Source organism: Bos indicus x Bos taurus, chromosome 20 (assembly GCF_003369695.1).
Source record: "Bos indicus x Bos taurus breed Angus x Brahman F1 hybrid chromosome 20, Bos_hybrid_MaternalHap_v2.0, whole genome shotgun sequence".
NCBI lineage: Eukaryota > Metazoa > Chordata > Mammalia > Artiodactyla > Bovidae > Bos > Bos indicus x Bos taurus.
The window spans coordinates 61,738,809-61,759,363 of record NC_040095.1 but is presented as its reverse complement, the minus strand read 5'-3'; the positions used below and the strand labels follow the sequence as shown (position 1 = coordinate 61,759,363).

The 20,555-nt window shown below is 43.1% G+C and overlaps 1 protein-coding gene across 2 annotated transcripts in view; it reads right to left on the bottom strand.

The window, feature by feature from the left end:
- CTNND2 (catenin delta 2) overlaps window positions 1-20,555 on the bottom strand; it is a 1,102,711-nt gene that overhangs the window by 268,272 nt on the left and 813,884 nt on the right. For both annotated transcript variants that reach the window (XM_027520452.1, XM_027520453.1), the window contains exon 10: window positions 18,750-18,882. In XM_027520452.1, the coding sequence (XP_027376253.1) occupies window positions 18,750-18,882 (133 nt within the window). The remainder of the gene's footprint in view (window positions 1-18,749; window positions 18,883-20,555) is intronic.

Genomic DNA, 20,555 nt, shown 5'->3' with positions numbered 1-20,555 from the left:
CTGGGTGGGCTCAGTGTCTTCATGAAGTTCTTTTACATAGAGGAAGAGGGAGATAAAAGAGAATCGGGAAGATGGCAGCGTGAGAAAGACCAGTGTCCTTGAAGATCAAACTGGCCATAAACCAAGGAATGTGAGAAGCCTCCAGAAACTGGAGAAGGTAAAAAAAAAGGGGGGGGGGTTCTTCCCTAGAGCCTCCAGAAACAAACATACACCTGGATTTAAGCCCAGTAAGACCAAGTTTGGCCTTCTGAATTCCAGAGCTACTAGATAATAAAGTTATGTTCTATTAAAGCACTAAGTTTTAATGCCTGCAATGCAGGAGATCCAGGTGTGATTCCAGGGTCAGGAAGATCCCCTGGAGAAGGGAATGGCAACCCACCCCAGTATTCTTGCCTGGGAAATTCCATGGACAGAAGAGTCTGGTGGGCTACAGTTCATGGGGTTGCAAAGAGTTGGACAGGACTGAGCAACTGACACAGAGCACTAACTCAGTGCTATTAACAATTTGTTACAGCAGCAATAGGAAGCCTATACATAGGTGGACTCAGTCAATCTATTGTCGATGTATTGTCGATCTATTGTGTGTTCATGAGCAGCCCTTCAGGCTTCACTGCTTCTATCAGCCCACTTGTGGGTAGCACAGAGCTGCTCTGTCCATCTGTTTCCAACGCCAAAGTTACTGTCTGTATAGTGAGGATCGACATATGATCTCCTGGCCAACCGCCAGGGCTTATTCTTTGGCTAAGGTGTATCTCAATCACATGGACAAATTTAAGCCTGGAAGGACCAAGGCAGTCTCGTATATTTCTGTATAAAGAAGTACCAAGGATAGGGCTTCTTCACTCTCTACCCAATTTCATGACTCAGTGGCTAACCCACTGGCTGCTTTCCACCAGTCAGTGTTACATGATCCTCTCTTCAGATAACCTCAGTGAGGAAGGACAGAAAGTCTTCCTAATGGGGCAGGTTGCACGCTGGATGGTCGACCCTGTCTATACGAGTAATGAATGACCCACTATAAAATTGTATCTTTTCAGATGATCACTTAGAAGAACACAACATGGCCAACCAGGAAGATGAACTCTGGTGTTTTGGTTTTTGTCCTGTAAGCACTATGTTTTTTTAAAACTAGGTTGGAAGGAGGAAGCCTTCCCAAAGTGTTCCTCCTCCATTGCTTTAGTGCTCTTGTCTTCAAGTCCTGTTCCTGCTGGACTTGTTCTGATAAGGAATCATAGCCTGGGCCCATGATTGCTCTATAGAAGAGGATTAAAACAGAGACAAAGCAGGGAATCCAGTGCTAAGGAATTCTGCTCTTCCATTGAGTGGACACCTTTGATATAACCAAATTTAGAGGTCCTTGATCAAATCCTTCCACTAGAGAGTGTTTGAAGAGACCCTTTCTTATGTCAGCATTTTTTCCCATGGTTTAACAGGAATTTCAGGCCTCAGATGTCCCTCAGAGATGAAAGCAACTCTACTAGTGTTCAGTAGCAAGTCACTGACACCCTCTTACAAAGCACATATCTAAAGGTGGAGTGTGGAAGCCAGTGCATTCAAAACCTTAAGGTTGTCCTTCTGATGCCCCTACTGGATTTTGCCATAAACTCCAGCCTCATTGGGTATTTATCACTGTTTGTGTAAAGACCAGATTTTAGCCATCTGAGCTTATACTCAATACTCTTATCCACTGAAGACATTAGGGAGATTTTGTTGTTGGGATGATCTTCAAAAGCAACTCTTTTTCCTTCTTTCCTAACGGAATATGATAATATCCCCAGATATGAGATATGATTTTCCCCAGGACCCCAGGAGTTCTACCAAATATTATGTTTCTTACTCATTTCAGGGTGGCCTCAGGGGAATATTTTTCATCTGTTGAAAAATATTCCTGACTCTTCAAATATTCCCTATTGGGTCACTCCTCGTAATTCTGTAATTTAGAAGCCCGCTTCACTTTGTCATGAGTCACCCTAGTTCCAATTCTGTTGGCCTGCTCTTTTATAGGCCCGATAATCATTACATCATCAAAGTCATATATCAGAGTATCTTTTATCATCAGTAAATGCAAGTCCCTGACAGGAATTTTGGGCACGGGTAAAGGAATTAACATATCCTTGTATGAGAAATGTGACAATAAAATGTATGATCTCTTGAGAGAAGGTCAATTGAGATTGGCTTTTTCTCAGAAATCGAAATCGAGTGGAACAAAAGAGTTGCACAGACTGATGGTAGCACTGAAATTCCCTGGTGCCCATTGAATTGTCTTATTAGCCTGAACTATATGGCCACCTCATCGGAAGAGTTGACTCATTGGAAAAGACTCTGATGCTGGGAGGGATTGGGGGCATGAGGAGAAGGGGACAACAGAGGATGAGATGGCTGGATGGCATCACTGACTCGATGGATGTGAGTCTGAGTGAACTCTGGGAGTTGGTGATGGACAGGGAGGCTTGGTGTGCTGCGATTCATGGGGTCGCAAAGAGTCGGACACGACTGAGCAACTGATATTGCTGATATCTCAGCAACTGAGATCTGATCTGATATTGGATAATGTCAAAGCCATAGGGAAAACACTCTATTTAGACCCTTGTAATCTATAAAGCCAACGAAGAAAAGCTGACTCCTTTGGTCAAGTAGGTACTTTGTATAAAGAGGTATTGGGGGCCAGGGACCAGTTCCTAGCATCTCCTTCGCTAATATAGATACCACCAGCACCTCTCTGGAAAAATCTATATTGTTTTAGCTTTGAACATGTTGGACGTTGGTTGGCCAAGGGTTTTCACTTATTTTACATAATCACAACTGGATTATGCCACCATTTTTAACATGGTGTTAAAAATGTGTGTGTGTGTGTGTGTGTGAGTGTGTTATGGGTATGTGAACTCACAGCAGTTACACACCCACTCCCCATGTGTGTTATGGGAGTGTGAACTCACAGCAGCTGCATATGTGGTATGTCTGGACCACTAAGTATGAAAAGTCACCCTTTGTTTCTGAGCAACTATCTTACCATTTCTCTTTCCAAATGATCTTTAATTTTTTTAGTACAATGGCCAGGTAAAATTACATTGACTAAGCCCAGATAATATGGTTTCCCAGACTCTTGCCACTCAAACAAGCCACAGCTTGTGGCTTCAACTGTCTCACTAGAGTGTTCCAAGGGTAACCCAGCCTCCCCACCCCCTTGCAGGAATTTGTGACAGCAGCAAGAGGAAGCCAATATAACCTATAGAACAACTGTTTCTCCATTTCTTTTTTAACGACCATTCAAACACCTCCTGAATCTAATCTGTCCTTGGCTGCCCTATCCCATTTTGTCTAGCCTTTCTGTGGCCTGTGATTCCACATCTTCTCATGGCTGTCTGCACTAGCTTAACCACAGAATCCACTAGCCTCTTTCATGGTAAGTTAATCAAGAGTGCCCTGAGTTCCTCTTGGACATCTTCAACTAATTATAAAACTAAGAAATGTGGAGGTCCTCTCAAAGAAGGCTCCTCAAATCACAGTATCACCTGTTGTTAGATCCAAAAAGATACTTGGTCCCATTTGATTTAGGGCATGGCCACAGATCAATCCAAGTTGGCATCATCTATCTATATCAGCTCTCTTCAGGATCAATGATCGGGTTGGAGGTAATACAGAGAATTCTACCCATTGGGGTAAGCCTTGTACACCATGTTTTTACCCAGGTCAGAGGGACATAGTCTTGGAGTAGAGACAAAAGCCTTAGGCTGCATGGCTACTACCTCTGATTAATTCTTATTCTACTTAAAGCCTGATATCACTAATATCCATTGGAGACTACCAGTCTTTGGTTCATTATGTCTCAATATCTCTGGTAATATTTTTTATCCGAATCTTTGCCTATATTTATTGGAAACATTTCTTAGTTCTTTTGTTCCCATACAGTCCCATAGCCGTGGCCTTTCCAATATGTCTATTAATGACAGATGGGTCTGAAGGGAGGCATTACTCTTTGAAGAGGCAAGATCACCCATTACACCTGCCACACTTGTCTGCAATGTAGATAGATGCTGGCACACCAACTTCTATTTTTATATAGTTTTGCATGTCAGATTTTATTATATATATCCTTGTTAAATGCCTCCAACATCTCTGCTTGCTTGGTAATACCCAATGGAAATAATCCTTTCTTTTTGGATTATAATTTGTACACAGTATAATGTTGTGAACCATCCAGAATCAAAGGCAGAGTGGACATATTTCACTGAAATAGTTCCCTTCTTTGACAGATGTCAAGTTGTACGGTTTCAGAATCATCTGGCCACCAGGATGGGGTTACAAAATCCTGTGAGGTCTGGGGACTTTAATGGGATACAAGGGCGACACAGATCTGACCTCCTGGTCCTCACATCTTTTTATTTTCCAACCTCCTAGAATCCAGGTTTTGACCCTCATCACCTACACTCCTTCATCTGGTCTACACAATGGAGTCTCAAAGATGTTATAGCTTTCCTTTCATCTGTCCCTATTTTCCTTGAGCCCCTGCCCCAGACAGTATGGTTTGTAGCAAGGGTGGTGCTTACTCCCAAAACCCACAGGGAAGGTACAGGGAATGTGCCTTCTAAGCAGAGTGCTGGAGATGAAATCCCAGAATTCCTACTGGAGCACTTTTCGCCTTTCCTCATGAATACGAAGAGACAGAATATTATAATACTATTCACCCACTGCTGCAATTTCACCCACTTGCTCTTGTTCAGGGACATTTTGGGTTAATGAGCCTTATTTGAGCTGTCCTGGGGAGACTGGTCTCCTTATATACCACTGTTTCCATGGAAAATACATTTCAATGGTAAGATTCTTTCTTGCAAACAATCTTTGAAAATTGAAGACAGCTTGTACAGATCCAAAGGAGTGCACAAATTATCCCATACATAAAATCAAACACAAATAAGAGAATTAATGCCCACTTAGTGCTTCCCTTTTTATTACACAGCCAAGTTAATGAAGAAGGACTGTAAATACAGAAGACCTCTTTGAATTTTGGAGAGTCCCTAACAAAAAAGATTTTTTTTTCTTTCACGTACGTTAAAAGTTTGGTTTAAAAAGTGCACAGGAGCTACCAAACATGAACCGTTATCATATAATCATCACCTGTAGCCTTCCTTGAAACACTTAAAAACAATTTTAATAATGAAGTGTATCTAATTATATAGGTGCACTAATTATATAACTAATAGGGAAGCGGTGTGACAGAACACTTACAGGATCAATGGGTATAAAGATACATTTCTTTTGATGGGAACCTGATTCTGAATGACTGAAATATGAGCTAGAAACCCAGATACACTTAAAATAAGTCAGAGAGGCTCTTGTTCTCCATGGTATATGGCTCCAGTGATGTTTCCATTTCCAAGATGGCGCACACAAGCGCATGGAGCAGGGTCGTTAATGAACATGAAAGTGTCATCAGCTTGACAACGTCTGATGGATTTAGAATGAACTGGAACAATAACCTTGGTGAAGCTGGAAAAGGGATCGAATGCTCAAAAGAGGCGAGAGCAAGATCATTTACTTAGAGTGGATGAATGAAACCGATCACAGAAATAGAGGCAAGCACAGAACCACAATGAAATCATAAAAAGGTGTGCACAATAATCTGTGTGTGAGCCTAATACGATGTAGAGGCTTCTATGTGGTTTCTACAAGTATTTTGACAAAATGTTCTCTCTAGTTCTCTGTGCCAGGAAAATCAGAGACTGTTTGGAAGGGAAAAATCAAAAGAATGACAAATAAACAAGATGCCTCTTCCTCAGTTCAATGATTTAGAGATTTCTCACCCACAACAAGGTCTAATGGTGATGAATCGGCAGCAGTAAGGAAGGTGTTAACCAGGAGGACAGAGACTGGGTTTTTTTTCTGCTGCCTCTCCTCAAGGCTAAAGGGAAAAAAAGTGACTTTACTGCTGGCTGAAGAAGCTTAAGTTGGATATACAGTTGGACTGTGGTCCTGAGTGAGGGATTCACTCTTCAGCTAGAGGTCTTCTTTTTAAAAAACACTTATTTATTTGGCTGCATTGGGTCGTAGTTGTGGCATGCGGGCTTCTCTCCAGTTGTGGCCCATGGGCTCTAGAGCATGTAGACTCAGTATCTGCGGCACTTGGGTGGTATTTGGACTAAGTTACCCCTTGGCATGTAGGATCTTAGCTCCCTCACACAGGGATTGAACCTGTGTCACCTGCATTGGAAGGTGAATTCTTAACCACTGGACCATCAGGGAAGTCCACTTCTTTTCTAAAGATGTGATATAGGAGCTCTCACTTGGAATGTGGCAAGAAAAAAAGCCTGGTGAAAAATCACTCAGTTAGACTGGGATAATTGTATCTACCTGTGATACAAATGTGAATGGGCTGACATTTAGGTAGGTCATCTATTTCTTCTGTTAATTATCAAAAAGAATACAAACTGATTCGGGGTGGGCAGATAAAAAGATAATTCATTAAAATGGAGGGCATGGTACAAAGAAGAAACGAAAATAACCCATGTGAATTGTAGCAAGCCCACCAGGGAAACTTCAAAGCCGGTAGAAAAATACCTGCTACACCACTGTTCCCGAGTCCTGACCCAGTAGACTGCTCTCTGACTCATCACTGTCGCGTAAAGAGAACCTTCTGTACTTGGTGGTTTTAATCAGGACTTTCACTGCAGGTTGGCTCCATTTCAACACAGCTCTGGTCTGATTGCTTAATTTGCATTCACTTTCAGTTATTAAAATGGTCTCATTCCAATTCAGAGAATGATGCTTGATCATTTGACTCCAGTCCTAGTCTCCTGCCCATCCTCCAACATCCCAGCCTCCAGGAGCTGGCTGGACCACGACCTCCAGCCCCTGGTGCCCTTCTCTCCTCCCCCTTCCTCCTGGATCTTTCCCTTGTGCTTCAGGGGGGAGGCAGAAGAGATGTCTCCTTGCACAGAGGCAGCCCGAGACCATCTCTGATGTTGGTCTTCTCTGCCACGTGGTCCATAACTGTAGAACTGGTGCCTCCAGGTGGCTGGAGGTCTCTGCCACCCTAGAGGTGGCCTCACTCAGCATCTTCTGACCCCATTTTGCCTCACCCTGATCTTCCAGAGTCCTATAGGGACACACCCACATTCCCGACACCCCTGGGGTCTTCTCCCCTGCCATGGTCCATCTTTCTTGAAGGGACCTTCCAGGAAGGAAAACAGTCTCTGCCCACTACATCTGATAATACCTCTATGTTGTCTCTCCCTGGTGTTCTGATGGCACAAGGCAACTCACCATCTCGGAAGGTGAGCTGACAGCTAGCCTGGGAAGTACATGCCTATCTTTCTTGTTGCTGCAACTATGGGCTATTCTTATCTGTATGACCATTCTCTCCCTAACACGACTGCCCTCTTTCTCCCAGTTCTCTTGTTAGACTCAACAGATAAGGGCATTGAACCAGAGAGGTCTCTACAGCCTCTAGGGAGACTAGTCTTCCATCAAGAATGAGGCCATCTTTGAACTCAGTTCTGGGAATGACCACCTTACATTGTCGTGGGGAGCCATGTCTGCTGGAGTCTTTATTCAGTGACCCCAGGGCCAGGAGGGGACCTTTGCTTGGCACATCATGCAGAATGGACATACTGATATCTGATCCTCCCCTGATCCTAGGGAGGAGAGGCCTTTGCCAGAGGATCCTGCAGTCTCTTTAGCATTTGGAGAAAGTCATCAAGGCCAGAACGAGGCTCTGGAAGGTCAATGAATGACAGGCTAAGATAAGGAAGGAAAAGAGAAAGAAGAACTAAAGGGGGCAGGGGCTGGAGACAGCAGAGCAGAGAGGTGCAAAATGTCAAAGAGAGAGGTGTACGTGGCAGGGCGGACACTGTCACCAAGCCCCCAGCACCCCTGCCAGTTAATCAGTCCCATTTATCTTTAAGAGAAAAAGGCCACCAAATCATCACCATTTACTGGTACCCTTTTGTCTCTGCTTCTTTCCCCAAATTCCCAAAGACCGTGATTCTGACTTCCCCTCCGTGGCATGGGAACACAACCGCCAAATTGATATATACCTCAGTGGGATCATATCTGCCCTCGTTAGCTGTAATTCTGTCCCAGCCTGTTAGCAATACTGCCTACTTATGATCTCCTCCACTGAGGATGACTCACGGCCCTTTCTGCTGGAAGCGCTGGACCCATAACTCTCAATTCTGCCTCTTTCATCACCTTTCGTGTGTGAAGGACCAAGGCAACACAGAAGGAAGGAAGAAAAAAAAAAAAAAAACCACGGGCTGTTTCCTTCATTCATTCTGGTTTAGCTTCCAGCTGCGAGACAGCTCAGCACAGATCTCTTTTCACATCACTCCTGCACTCATGAAGGTTGCGGCCCCTGAGAACCTTAGCTTCTCCATCTAGCCAGTATCTCCCCAAGACCCAGAACCAAACCCCCTCCTCCGCTTAGCACTCCCTTCTCCAACAGCCCTGCCGTGTTGTTGTGTGCTTTCTCCTGCTGCCCTGATGGGACTGAAAGGTGGAAACAGGTCTGTTAGGTATGGTGTGATATGATTTCAAACCCATGTGCTTACGACTTTAGTCATTTTAATACCTGGAATATTACCTTCTCATCTGTGGTTGCTGTTAAGCTCTAGTGGAATAGCTGCTGAGGGATCTGCTGGGGGCTTATCACGAAGAACTTGTGGAGAGAAGCAAGGGGACATTTAGACTCTGACTCCAAGAGCTGGTGAGGCACATTCTGAGAGTTTCAGTCTGGACAAACCTGCCCTTGGCTGCTCTAGCTCTCTGAAGGTCTGCAGACACCTGCTCCTGCTGAGGCCAGGTTACTGGCAGTGGTGTTGACAAGAGTGGCAGCCCCAGGAAGAGAAGGGATGCTGTTGCTGCCTCGGCCACGCACTCCTGTAGGTAGTGGCCCAAGCCCTGCAGTCATCCCTGGAGTGCTAATCCCGGCCTGCCTGCCTACTCTGGCGCCCTCACTCCCTAGCAACTGGCCTTAGCAACAAGGGATTTGGGTTTTGACCTGGCAGCTAGAAGTCAGATCCCGTTTGGCGAAACCAGCTCTCTTGAGAAAACAAACTCATATAAAAGGTACACTTCAACTTAATTGAGACTCTGATTTCTGTCAGGTCCCCTTGCCTAGAACAACAGTGTAATTAATCCATCATTTGTGTGCAGGATGTTATTTCTCTACTGGTTCATTAAGAGACATTATCCTCTCTGCTAATATCTTGTGAAATGATTACAAACCCCACTGTGCACCTGTGTTGAGTAAACTACAGGCAAAGACAATTTCAGGCTCTGAGCATAATTTGCTGCCACCACTACCCCCACCCCCCGTACCCACCCCAAGTAAATGCAGGAGACATGGGTTTGATCCTTGGGTCAGCAACAGCCCCTGGAGAAGGAAATGGCAACCCATCCTGGTATTCTTGCTTGAAAAATTCCACGGACAGAGGAGCCTGACAGAGCTACAGTCCACAGGGTCACAAAGAGCCAGACACGACTTCGCAACTGAGCATGTGTGCTCCAAATAAAACAAATTCTTAGAGCTTAGCTTGTTAAAGTCACTGCCTTTCTCCATTTTCTTTATGCAGACCTCACGGTCACTTGTCTCCAGCTGATTCCACCTCCTCAAGCTCCCTCACCTGCCTCTTGGCTCCTGGTCACCTTTCCTCAGTGTTGTCCTGGAAGGGCATGAGCCAGCTGCCTGGCCACCCCTCCTGTGGTCCAAGAGCCTCTCATGTCTAAGTCTTCCTCCTTTACATTAGAGTCTTCTAAACACTCCCATGGCCTCTCAGAACCCACCCACACTTCCCTCAGATCCAACGGCCACATTGTTTTTTTTCCTACTTTCTCAATCACTTTGAGATCACCACAAGGGGCTACCTAGAAGGTTACCTGCCTTCTTTTCCTGGCTTCTTCTCAGAAGGTCACCTTTTGTATGGTTTCTGGGACAATCCTGCCCACTTCACTGATCCCCTGACCATCTCTTTTCATGTTTCTCATTTTTTTTTTTTTTTTTTACCAGCTCCCCTCTCCTTTGACCATTTCATAGGTTCCAAATCTCCCTAGTCTCCTTTATTGAAATGTACTACTTCCCAAAATACCCTGCCCAAAAGCAGGCCCCAGATTTCTCTTCTCTGAAAGCAAGGCCTTTGACACGCCAAGTCTACATGACCCAACCCCAGACACTCACCCACTGCTCTCATCACCTTCCCTCCTCCACTCTTTTCCAAGGTTCCAGCCACACTCCTTGTTAAGGCAGGGTCATGGGTTGAGTTTCCCTCCCAAAGATACACTGGAACCCTAAGCCCAGGTACCTTTGAAAGTTAACTCATTTTAAAAACAGGGTCTTCATGGATGTAATCAACTTAACATCAAGGTGAGATGGTTGGATGGCATCACCTACTCAATGGACAAGAGTCTGAGCAAACTCCTGGAGATAGTGAAGGACAGGGAAGCCTGGGGTACTGCGATACATGGAGTCACAAAATGCTGGATAAGACTTAGCAACTGAGCAACAAACAACTAGGATGTGCCCTAATCCAATATGATTGGTGTCCCTACAAGAGGAGAGGAGATACAGACAGAAACACAGAGACAGGAAAAGGCTGCGTGGTGTTGGAGGCATAAATCGCAATAATGCAGCAAAACAGCAGGAATAAGGGCCAGCGCCAGAAGCCAGGCGGAGGCAAGCAGGCGTTCATTCTGCCAGAACCGCCGAGGGAGCCTGGCCCTGCTCATACCTTGATCTTGGACTTCCAGCTCCAGAAGTGTAGAGAATCAAGCTCTGTTGTTTTAGGCCCTCCGGTGTGTGGTACTTTATTCCAACCCCAGGGGACCAACACACTCCTGGAACACACATGGTCCAGCCTGCCCAGGCCTGCTTTGTGCACAGGGTATGGCGGGATGTTTCTCCTCAGAGACTAACTCTTTCTCTTACTGCTTCCGGCTCTGCTCAAACACTGTTCCTCAGAGATGACTTTCCTGCCCACCTTACATGAAACAGCAGTTCATTCCTAATCTCTTCCCACCCCATCATCCTCTACCCTCATTTCCTGTTGCTTTATTCATGGCAGCTCCACCATCTGACAAATGATAGATTATGTCTTTGTTTCTTGTCTCTTCCTCCTTACTCATCTGGATCTACTTTGTTCACCACTATATCCCCAGGGCTAAGAACAGAGCCTGGAACTTCAGACCTGATGGGTGAATACCTGTTGAATGGACATACTCTTGGATTCTACTTTCACATAATATCAATGTATTCAGCATTTGGACCTGTTTGTGTGTTCTTTTAGCTGGCACGTGCAAAGGGCTCTTTCATTCTAACTTCCCAAAGCCAGTTTTTTTTTTTTTTTTTTGGCTTCAACAATGGCTCCGCACAGGGTCACACACAACACAGGCTTTTGACGTGTGCTAGAGACCATAACCAGAGAAGGCAATGGCACCCCACTCCAGTACTCTTGCCTGGAAAATTCCATGGATGGGGAGCCTGGTAGGCTGCAGTCCATGGGGTCGCTAAGAGTCGGACACGACTGAGTGACTTCATTTTCACTTTTTGCTTTCATGCATTGGAGAAGGAAATGGCAACCCACTCCAGTGTTCTTGCCTGGAGAATCCCAGGGACGGGGGAGCCTGGTGGGCTGCTGTCTATGGGGTCCCACAGAGTCGGACACAACTGAAGTGACTTAGCAGTAGCAGAGACCATAACGGATTTCAGCATGTGAATCGCAAACACTAAAAGCAGATACACACAGACATTCTGTCTATAACATTATCAGACTGTCAGGAGGAGAATTCCTTAATGTGTGTTTTACATGTACACCAGCAAAAACCTACAGGTCTCAACCCACTGACTCTGGCTGGCAGTGTGTGTGCATTCTCTCCACAGCGATGCAAATTCACCTTACAGTCTGGGAGACTAAGGCTCAGAGAGGTAAAGAAACTTGCCCAAAATCACAGAGCTATAATGCAGGAGAGTAGCCAGGATTTAAAGGCAGGCAGCCTGGCTCCAGGGCCCGTGCTGTCACCTCAGTGGGATGCTGTCTACTGACACCTCGAAACTAACAGAGGCTCTTTCCCAAAAACTGTGGAACCATTTATGATAATGGAAAGAGAAGAAATGATTCAAAAGTAATCACCTGAAGAGATGGATGGCACCTTCTCTTGAACTCTGTGAGGTGGAAAGAAGCAAGAATAAAATAGAAATTATGAAGCACTTTAAGTGTAGTAGACAGGAACAAGTCTGAATTTTTTTTTAACACATGAAAGGTTGTCAGTCAGTCAGAGTAAAATAAAATGTATGGGAGAGGGGGACAGTTGCATATTTTAAAACTCAATTTCTATGTTCTAGAACTCAATTTCTATGTTCTAGTTAATATTACTAAAGAAAACAATGATGTTGCATAAAATGAGTGTAAATGATACAAATATATTGAAACTTTATGGACATGATCACACACACACACACATACACACAAACTCCAAAGGACTAATGTCCTTAAGTCTAATTCCTACTCTATCAAGTCTAAGTTAGAAAGACTTATGCTATATTTTTTGGCAACTTCTAAATTAAATACAGTGTACTCATCACTGTAGGAAGTAGGAATTTTTCTGACTCCACAGGCTGGATTTGAAGCATTTTGTAAACACTCTCACAAGCTTTTCCATGGAGCTTATTAGCACATGGTATTATTATGTTGCCCTGTTTACATGTTGCCCATCTATGTGGATTCATTACAAGTATGATCTGCATGTTATTAATATTTGGTTCTACTACTAACTCCAAAACAAGCTGTCAATAAACTCTTCTTTCTGCTAGAACTGAAAATTCCATTTCTTTAAAAACACAAAGTGTTTTATCAAGAGTGAGGAGGATGGTAACTGGAAAGAGTTTTGCTGGGAGTTAATAAAATATTGAATAAAATCAATGCTGGTTTCCTAGAGAAATTGTTCTCATCTTCAATTTGCATATCTTGACTCTCGAAGATCTTCCAACACCTTGGTTACACATTTGTTGGCTAAAGACAATTTTTCATATACAAAGAGGCCTTTGGGACAAAATCTGAACTAAATCAGTGGTAGTCACCAGCCATTCATTCATTACAGAGACATGGGTATAAGTCCGTCTCATATGGAACATCACATAACGAAGTCTGAGTTTTTAAAAAGGCACACTATTTAAGTGAATGGTCTTATGTTTAAGAAATACATTTTAAAATTATTTAAATGTTTAGATTTAATTGTATTAATTTAAATTTTATTAAATCTAATTTATTAATTTGTAGTAAAACCAAGTATTCAGACATTTTAAAATAATCACCTCTTGTCACTCGAAAAATGTGCAAATACCTTTTTATCTATAGACAACAGACTGCTTTGAATTCCAGCATGTAGCAGCCCCATGCACACATATGCCCCTGTCTGTGTGTGCCTGGTTAGTTGAACTCCTGCCTACTCTATTTGTAAATGAAAAGAAATGGGGGGAAACACAGGAGGGAGGAACATAAATAAATCCAAAACATTACAACTCATGAGAGGTACTTGGTGTTATCCCTAAATCAATGGGATGTTCTTAATATTCTTAACTGATGAAGGTTCCCAAAAGAATGAAAAAAAAGATTTTTGAAAAAATATAAAATAATTATCAACATTTAAGCACCTCCCAAAAGATGCTTATCATATATACACACTATATACACACATGAGCAGATTTTCATGTCTAAAAACTACCTGCATTATCTAAAGCTGAACTTACTATGACGTTCCCAACTACTGAGGAGACAGTGTGGATGGCAGACACAGTTCAGACATAACTGACAACCATCCATCCCCATCACGCCTCTTGCCCTTTAAAGCGGGAGAACCCGCCTACAGATCAGTCACTCAGCATCCATGGAAATGAGCTGCCCCAATATGCTGCGTTTGCTACAACAACTGGGCCCTCTCCTTCCACTTTCTCTTTGCCCCACCCTATTTCATTCTTTTTTAAAAATATTTATTTGGCTGCACTGAGTCTCAGTTGCAGCACATGGGATCTAGTTTCCTGACCAGGGATGAAACCTAGGTCCCCTGCACTGGCAGCATGGAGTCTTAGTCTCGGGACCACCAGGGAAGGCCTCCCTCTTTCATTTTTTCAACTGCTTTTCTTCTGATCTTTTCTCAGTCTAACTTTGAACTCTCGTTTGCATGATATCCTCCTATTCCAATTTTAGGACATTTGCTGGTCTTCAAAGCATTTCCTAACTGAATGTCCTGGCCCAGGTCAGGGCACCCAGTGGACTGCAGACTCTCCCACAGTCACTGGTGCTTCCTGAACTGACCACGCCCATTCCTCTCCCCTAAGTTCCACCTCCTTGCTGTCAGGCAACAGGCAGTCTGCCTTAAACCCAAGTTCACTAGACCAGTAGGAAAAGTTTGGGACAGTGCTTCTATCTGCTGATTTATGGGAGTGAATTCTCAACTTTATACCTATGAGATCTGGCATCATCATGAACAAAGCTGAATTTCTTGGCTTCATTAAATGAAAACTGTACAAAGCACTGTAATAAGGAATGAGAAAGGCATGATTTATGACCCTCCACATACAGGAGATTTAATTTTGCCTTTTGCTCAATGGCCTATCCATTGTGCAGGCAAAGTCAATACCAATAATGAAATGTAGACTGAAGGGCTAAATCAATTCAATAAAATGCAATAGAAAGACTAGAGGACTGAGTAAATTTGGAAAGGCTGGTGCCTGCAAGATTAGTATTTGGACAACAGGTAATTACAAAAATCAATGCCTGTATATGAAAACATGACAGGCAGCCATCTGTCATGAAGGGACAACCACTACTAATGGTTTAGGCTTGAATTAGGACGAGACAACAAAATAGATGTGTGCAAAGTCCTGAGTGTGTACACACTGAGATGTGTACACACCTGAGTGTGTGTGTGTGTGTGTGTGTGTGCGCATGAGCACGCCCTTGCACTCCCTGGGTGACTGAAGGAGAGATGAAGGGAAACTCCATGTGGCTCACTCTGCATTTCACTTAGGCCTCCTGCATCTGCCCAGCTCCTCTAGCTCATTTTTACTGACTCTGATCTCATTTTATCAGGCTGTATGCTACCTCACCCTCGCCTTCCTTGTCATCACAGTCTCCCAGGTACCCCAGGCACCATTATCACGAAGTCCTGGCCATGTCTGCAGTCTTTAGGAGGTGGAGCAGAGGAACAAATTCCACCTGAACCACAGCTCTAAGAGCCAGGTGTCAGGAGAATCTCTGGGCAGTAAGAAGTGATACAGGCAACCTCCAGGGCACCTGCAGCAAAATTAAAACCTGCTCACAGGTACACACAACCTACACATACACGTGCATGCACGCTTAGTCGTGTCCTACTCCTTGTGACTCTGTGGACTGTAGCCCTCCAGGCTCCTCTGTCCACAGACTCTTCCAGGCAAGAATACTAGAGTGTTTTGCACGCCCTCCTCCAGGGGATTTTCCCAACCCAGGGATTAAACCCCCCTCTCTTGTGTCTCCTGCATGGCAGGCAGATTCTTCACCACTGCACCGAGAAGCTCAGCTGTATATACATATGTAAGATAAAACAGTATCTTAAGTGTCTAACTGTGCTCCTGGACAAAGATGTATATGAATGAATGAATACACCATCACTTAGCAATTTGCATCCATTAAGTCATTTAGTCCCTATAAGGACTCTACAGGGGAGGGATCAGCATCTCTGTTTTAAAGATAAGAAAGGAGGCTTGAGTGGACAGTTCTGTTCAAGGAGACACCCTGGTGAGCAGGGAAGTGATGTTGGATGATATGTCTTTCTGACACTGGTGAATGTGCTGGTCACCCCCTCCTTACACCACCGTTTTGTCTCCCACAGAACCCAGGGATGCTTCTAATGTGACCACACGCAAGTCCATGTTGGGCACCACTGCTATGAAGTTTCAAGGCTGGTCATGGCTCACATAGACAGAGGCAATAACTTTGAACTTGCCCAGGTAACGCATCTGCATGGACCACACGATGGCCTTGTTTGATGTTTGGCCTCTGACAGCTCTGTCCCTTCTGCTCGCATCCGAGCAAGCTGATGACAAAGCTCTGATGCCTCCGCCTTTGGTACCAGTAGGAAGTTCAAACCATGGAAATCCTGTCCCCAGGTAAGAACCCCATCCCAGGGCAGGCCGTATCTACCGCCTAATCCCCTAGCCATCCCGTCCTGAGCTCTCCACTCAAGTTCGGTCCCATGTGGCAGCCGCTACGCTCAGCTACAGAAGCCTCATTATGTGAGGAACTGGCCTTTTCATACCCTCATGGGGTGTGTGTGCTGTCCTCAGTCTTGACATCAGAACCAAATTTGAGGACGAGTCCGTCCTGCTGCTGTGGTTGCCACAGTATCTGTGAATCCACAGATGAGATGAGATTCTCTCATGGCCTCTAGAGAAACCCTCAAAGTTATAATCTTTGCAAAATGATGGCATGTGATCCCTCAATCGGAAATCTCTCCTTCATTTTAAATGGTTATTTTGTTTTCTACTAAAGGCCAAGAATGACTAAGAGAACTGCCACTTGGGACAAGAGCCACATAATTTAATTTATCCTCAGATCATTTTAATAGTATTTTTTGACATTCATATTAAAAAAAATAAAAAAATAAAACTAGTAAAAAAATCTATCTTAGATGAACAATAATTTCTTTTATCTCAGCTTTGGCACTACCGATACTTGGTACAGAATAATTCCTTGTCCAGGCTGCCCTTCCATTACAGAATGTTTTGCAAGCATTCTTTGTAATTGAACAGGACCATATGGTGCCTGCTGGGGACAGATCCTCCATTTTTTTCCACCTGCTTCTTTGTAGAAAAACTTTAGCCAAAGAATAAATTTAATCAGAGAAGTGAGAAAATGCAGAAAGGAAAACCGTCAAGTGAGACAAAATAATAATAGTTTAGCCATTTAACATAGTCAAGGACCTTTAGTTCCTCCTTAAGAGCTATACATAATATTCTGAGTCACATCCTCTAAGGTGTTTTGCAGATACTAAAACCCCTGCCAGGTGGAAGGAGTTGATTACATGATGACCAGACTGTAGCCATGACAAGTTACTCCATCTTACACAATTCCAAGAACTGACCTCAAGGAAACAGGAACAAACCGACCCTGGAACTGAAGATGAACTGTACTTAAAATAATCAAGATAGATGGTGCTGATCAGATCACTGCATGACCAATTTCACGATGACTGTCAGAGCAGACTATGCTGTTTCTGCATGTAACCCCCCTCCCCAGCCTGTAACCCTGGAAATCCCCCCTTTAAAGCTCTTGCTTCCTGATCAGCAGTTAGGAGTTGAGTTTTGGACATGAGTCCACCTTCTCCCAGGTTGTCAGTCTCCTGAATAAAGCAACCTTTTCTTTCCTGCCAACACTTGTCTCTCGAGCACTGACTTTTCAGAGGTGAGCAGCCCAGCCTGAGTTGGGTAACACATGACTGCCACCCACTAAATGCTAATGGCACACCACAAATTTTTTCAATTCTGACAACCAAAGATGGCTCCAGATGTTGTAACATGTCCCTTGGGAGGCAAAATTACACTTGGTTGCGAATCACTGCCTTATATTCATTCCACAAAGAAATAGGACTTTTCTCATAAGAAAACGTGGGGTCAAGCCCTTTGTAGTCCCAGGGGAAAAGAAACAGGAAAAAAAAAAAAAAAAGATGAAAAGCTGCTGGTCTATACACATCCCAATGCAAGCAAGCACCATCTATAATAAATTGCAATTATATCTTCAAATCTCTGCTTTCCACCCTTAAACTAATTTAGTCTCATCTCCCAAATTCCTTACATGCTATGGAGATGACTCTTAACAGTTTATAAAAATCTTTTTTAAAAATTTGATTAGTCAGCTGCTCATATGCAAATGCTTGTCCCTCATCTAAAAAAAAATCAGAGTTAGCTGTACTGACCACTGTGATTTTCTAGAAATATCACATACCACAATTTGTGCCCTTTGAAGCATTCCAAAATTTTTGAGTATGTTAACAATTGTTTACATGATGAACACAGAGAACAGTTTCTTTAATGGAACACATATATCTGTATCATATCCAATAGTACATTTGTAAATGGTTCAGAAAGTTTGGTTATAATACAAAGCTGGTTTATTGCCTAAAATTTCCCTCTTATCAATGAGTTTTCCAGGAAGACAGATGATACCATAAATTGATGTAGCAATCTTGATGTAATTTGAGGAGAACCTGAAGATGCTTTGTATTTTTTTAGAATTTAGGAGCAGAGATGACTCCAGAGATGGATTGGGAAGAGAAAAATGCAAATTACATCAAAAGTTTAGCATTTGATACTCTCATCTCTGTGGATATTAGTGTATATCCTTGGTCCTCTATCCCTTCAGTATTAAAATATTAAAAAAGAAGAATGTATATATAGGCATGCCAAACACTTAGATGAAAAGTTCTATGCTTCAGTCATAAGTGTGGATCTAAGTTTTGATAGCATAATTTTTTTTTCCTTTTTTTTAAAATTTTATTTTATTTTTAAACTTTACATAATTGTATTAGTTTTGCCAAATATCAAAATGAATCCGCCACAGGTATACATGTGTTCCCCATCCTGAACCCTCCTCCCTCCTCCCTCCCCATACCATCCCTCTGGGTCATAATTTTAAGCTTCGAATTTTCTTCCCCATTCAGCAGGACTCTGAACACCTAAGTGATGATGAATCTGACACCAGTCATTCCTGATTCCAAGTAGTGCTTACCTCGGCTTTAATTTTGTTGTCTCCAAAACAGAGGTGCTGTAAATAGGCTGCAGCATTAGACTGGACGGAAGGAAACTGATGTTGCAACATCTGTATCACTTCAGGTAGCTCCGGGTCTCTCCATCCAAACTCTCTGAACAAAAGGAAAGCAGGAGAACATGAGAGAAATCCTGCAACTGGTAGCCTGTGGTCAACTCATTTATGTAACACCTGTGAGAGTTCACATGGGAATATTTCACAACTGATTGTCCTGGTTTTCTTACTCATGTTGTTGCTTAGTCGCTAAGTTGTGTCCAACTATGTGCGATCCCCCTCCCCCCAGGACTGCAGCACGCCAGGCTCTTCTGTCCTCCGCTGTCTCCCAGGGTTTGCTCACATTCATGTCCATAGAGTCAGTGATGCTACCTGACCATCTCATCCTCTTATATTTCTTCCACATGCACTGACTTAAAAAAGGATTTGAAAAGATTTCCTTGAGAAATGGTTTGTAAGCAAATGTATCTACATATATATGTACATACACATCTGGGGCTTCCCGGGTGGTACAATGGTAAAGAATCTGCCCATCAGTGCAGGAGATGAAGGAGACAGAGGTTCAAGCCCTGGGTCAGGACGATCCCCTGGAGTAGGAAACAGTAAACTACTCAAATATTCTCGCCTGGAAAATTCCATGGACAGAGGAGGTTGGCAGGCTGCAGTCCATGGGGTTGTTAAAGAGTCAGACACAACTAAGTATGCAAGCACATATACTTATATAATCTTAAGTGTATCACTGAAGTTACCATGTTTATGAAGACTGAAAAAAAAAAAGGACTTAAAATGGCACGATCTTATTAATATAGACATTTTTCATTTGGACTCCAGTAGATAATTTACAAGATCACATTTATTTTCCAAAATATTATTTCAACAGTCTTGTGCAGGTATAGCATTTAGTTAAATTACCAGATAAGAGAAAATATAACTGAATGAGTCCAACCTAAAATGTCATGATACCAGTTATGCCATATTTGTTATATTTATGGTTAATACTGCTATTATCATAATCCCTTTTTTTTAAAAACATACAGATTCCCTAAACAATTTTCTGAGGATAAAAGTATACTAACAAGAAGCCTTCATAAAAGGAAATTATTTATTTAAAATGTTAGGTTTATTCAAACAAATTTTATGCACGGTGTTTTCTTTTTCGATATCCTCTTGTTTATATCTGAGCTAGTCCAAGAAGCTAGCTGTTTATTTAATTTTGAGAAACATGCTCCAGGATTCTTAAATCCATTATAAAACACAAGGGTGACTGTACCATTATGCATATGAATACTCTTTCATGAAATTCACCAACTTAAGCAGTTAGAGCAGCGATCCCCAACCTTTCTGGCACCAGGGATTGCTTTCATGAAAGACAGTTTTTCCATGGATCAGGAAGCGGCAGGGCGGTGGTGGGTGGATTCGGGATGATTCAAGCACATTACATTTATTTGTGCATTAATTTGTATTATTACATCAGTTCCACCTCAGATCATCAGGCATTAGATCCTGGAGGTTGGGGACCCTTGAGTTAGAACATGACACTGACATGGTTGGATGTAAGGATTTCATTTCTGAAGCAGTGAATCAATTTTTAACAGAGAAATAAAAAAGCAACCCATGAGGCCACAGATGAAAACCTGACCCCTTGAACCACAAACGGCTACTATTTATCTGAAGGATAGGCTGGAAGAGACTTGAGACAGCTTGGCAGCACCCACTTGACTCCCAGAAAACAACTCAAGAGCATACATCCTATTGATGCCAGGTCAGTGCTGT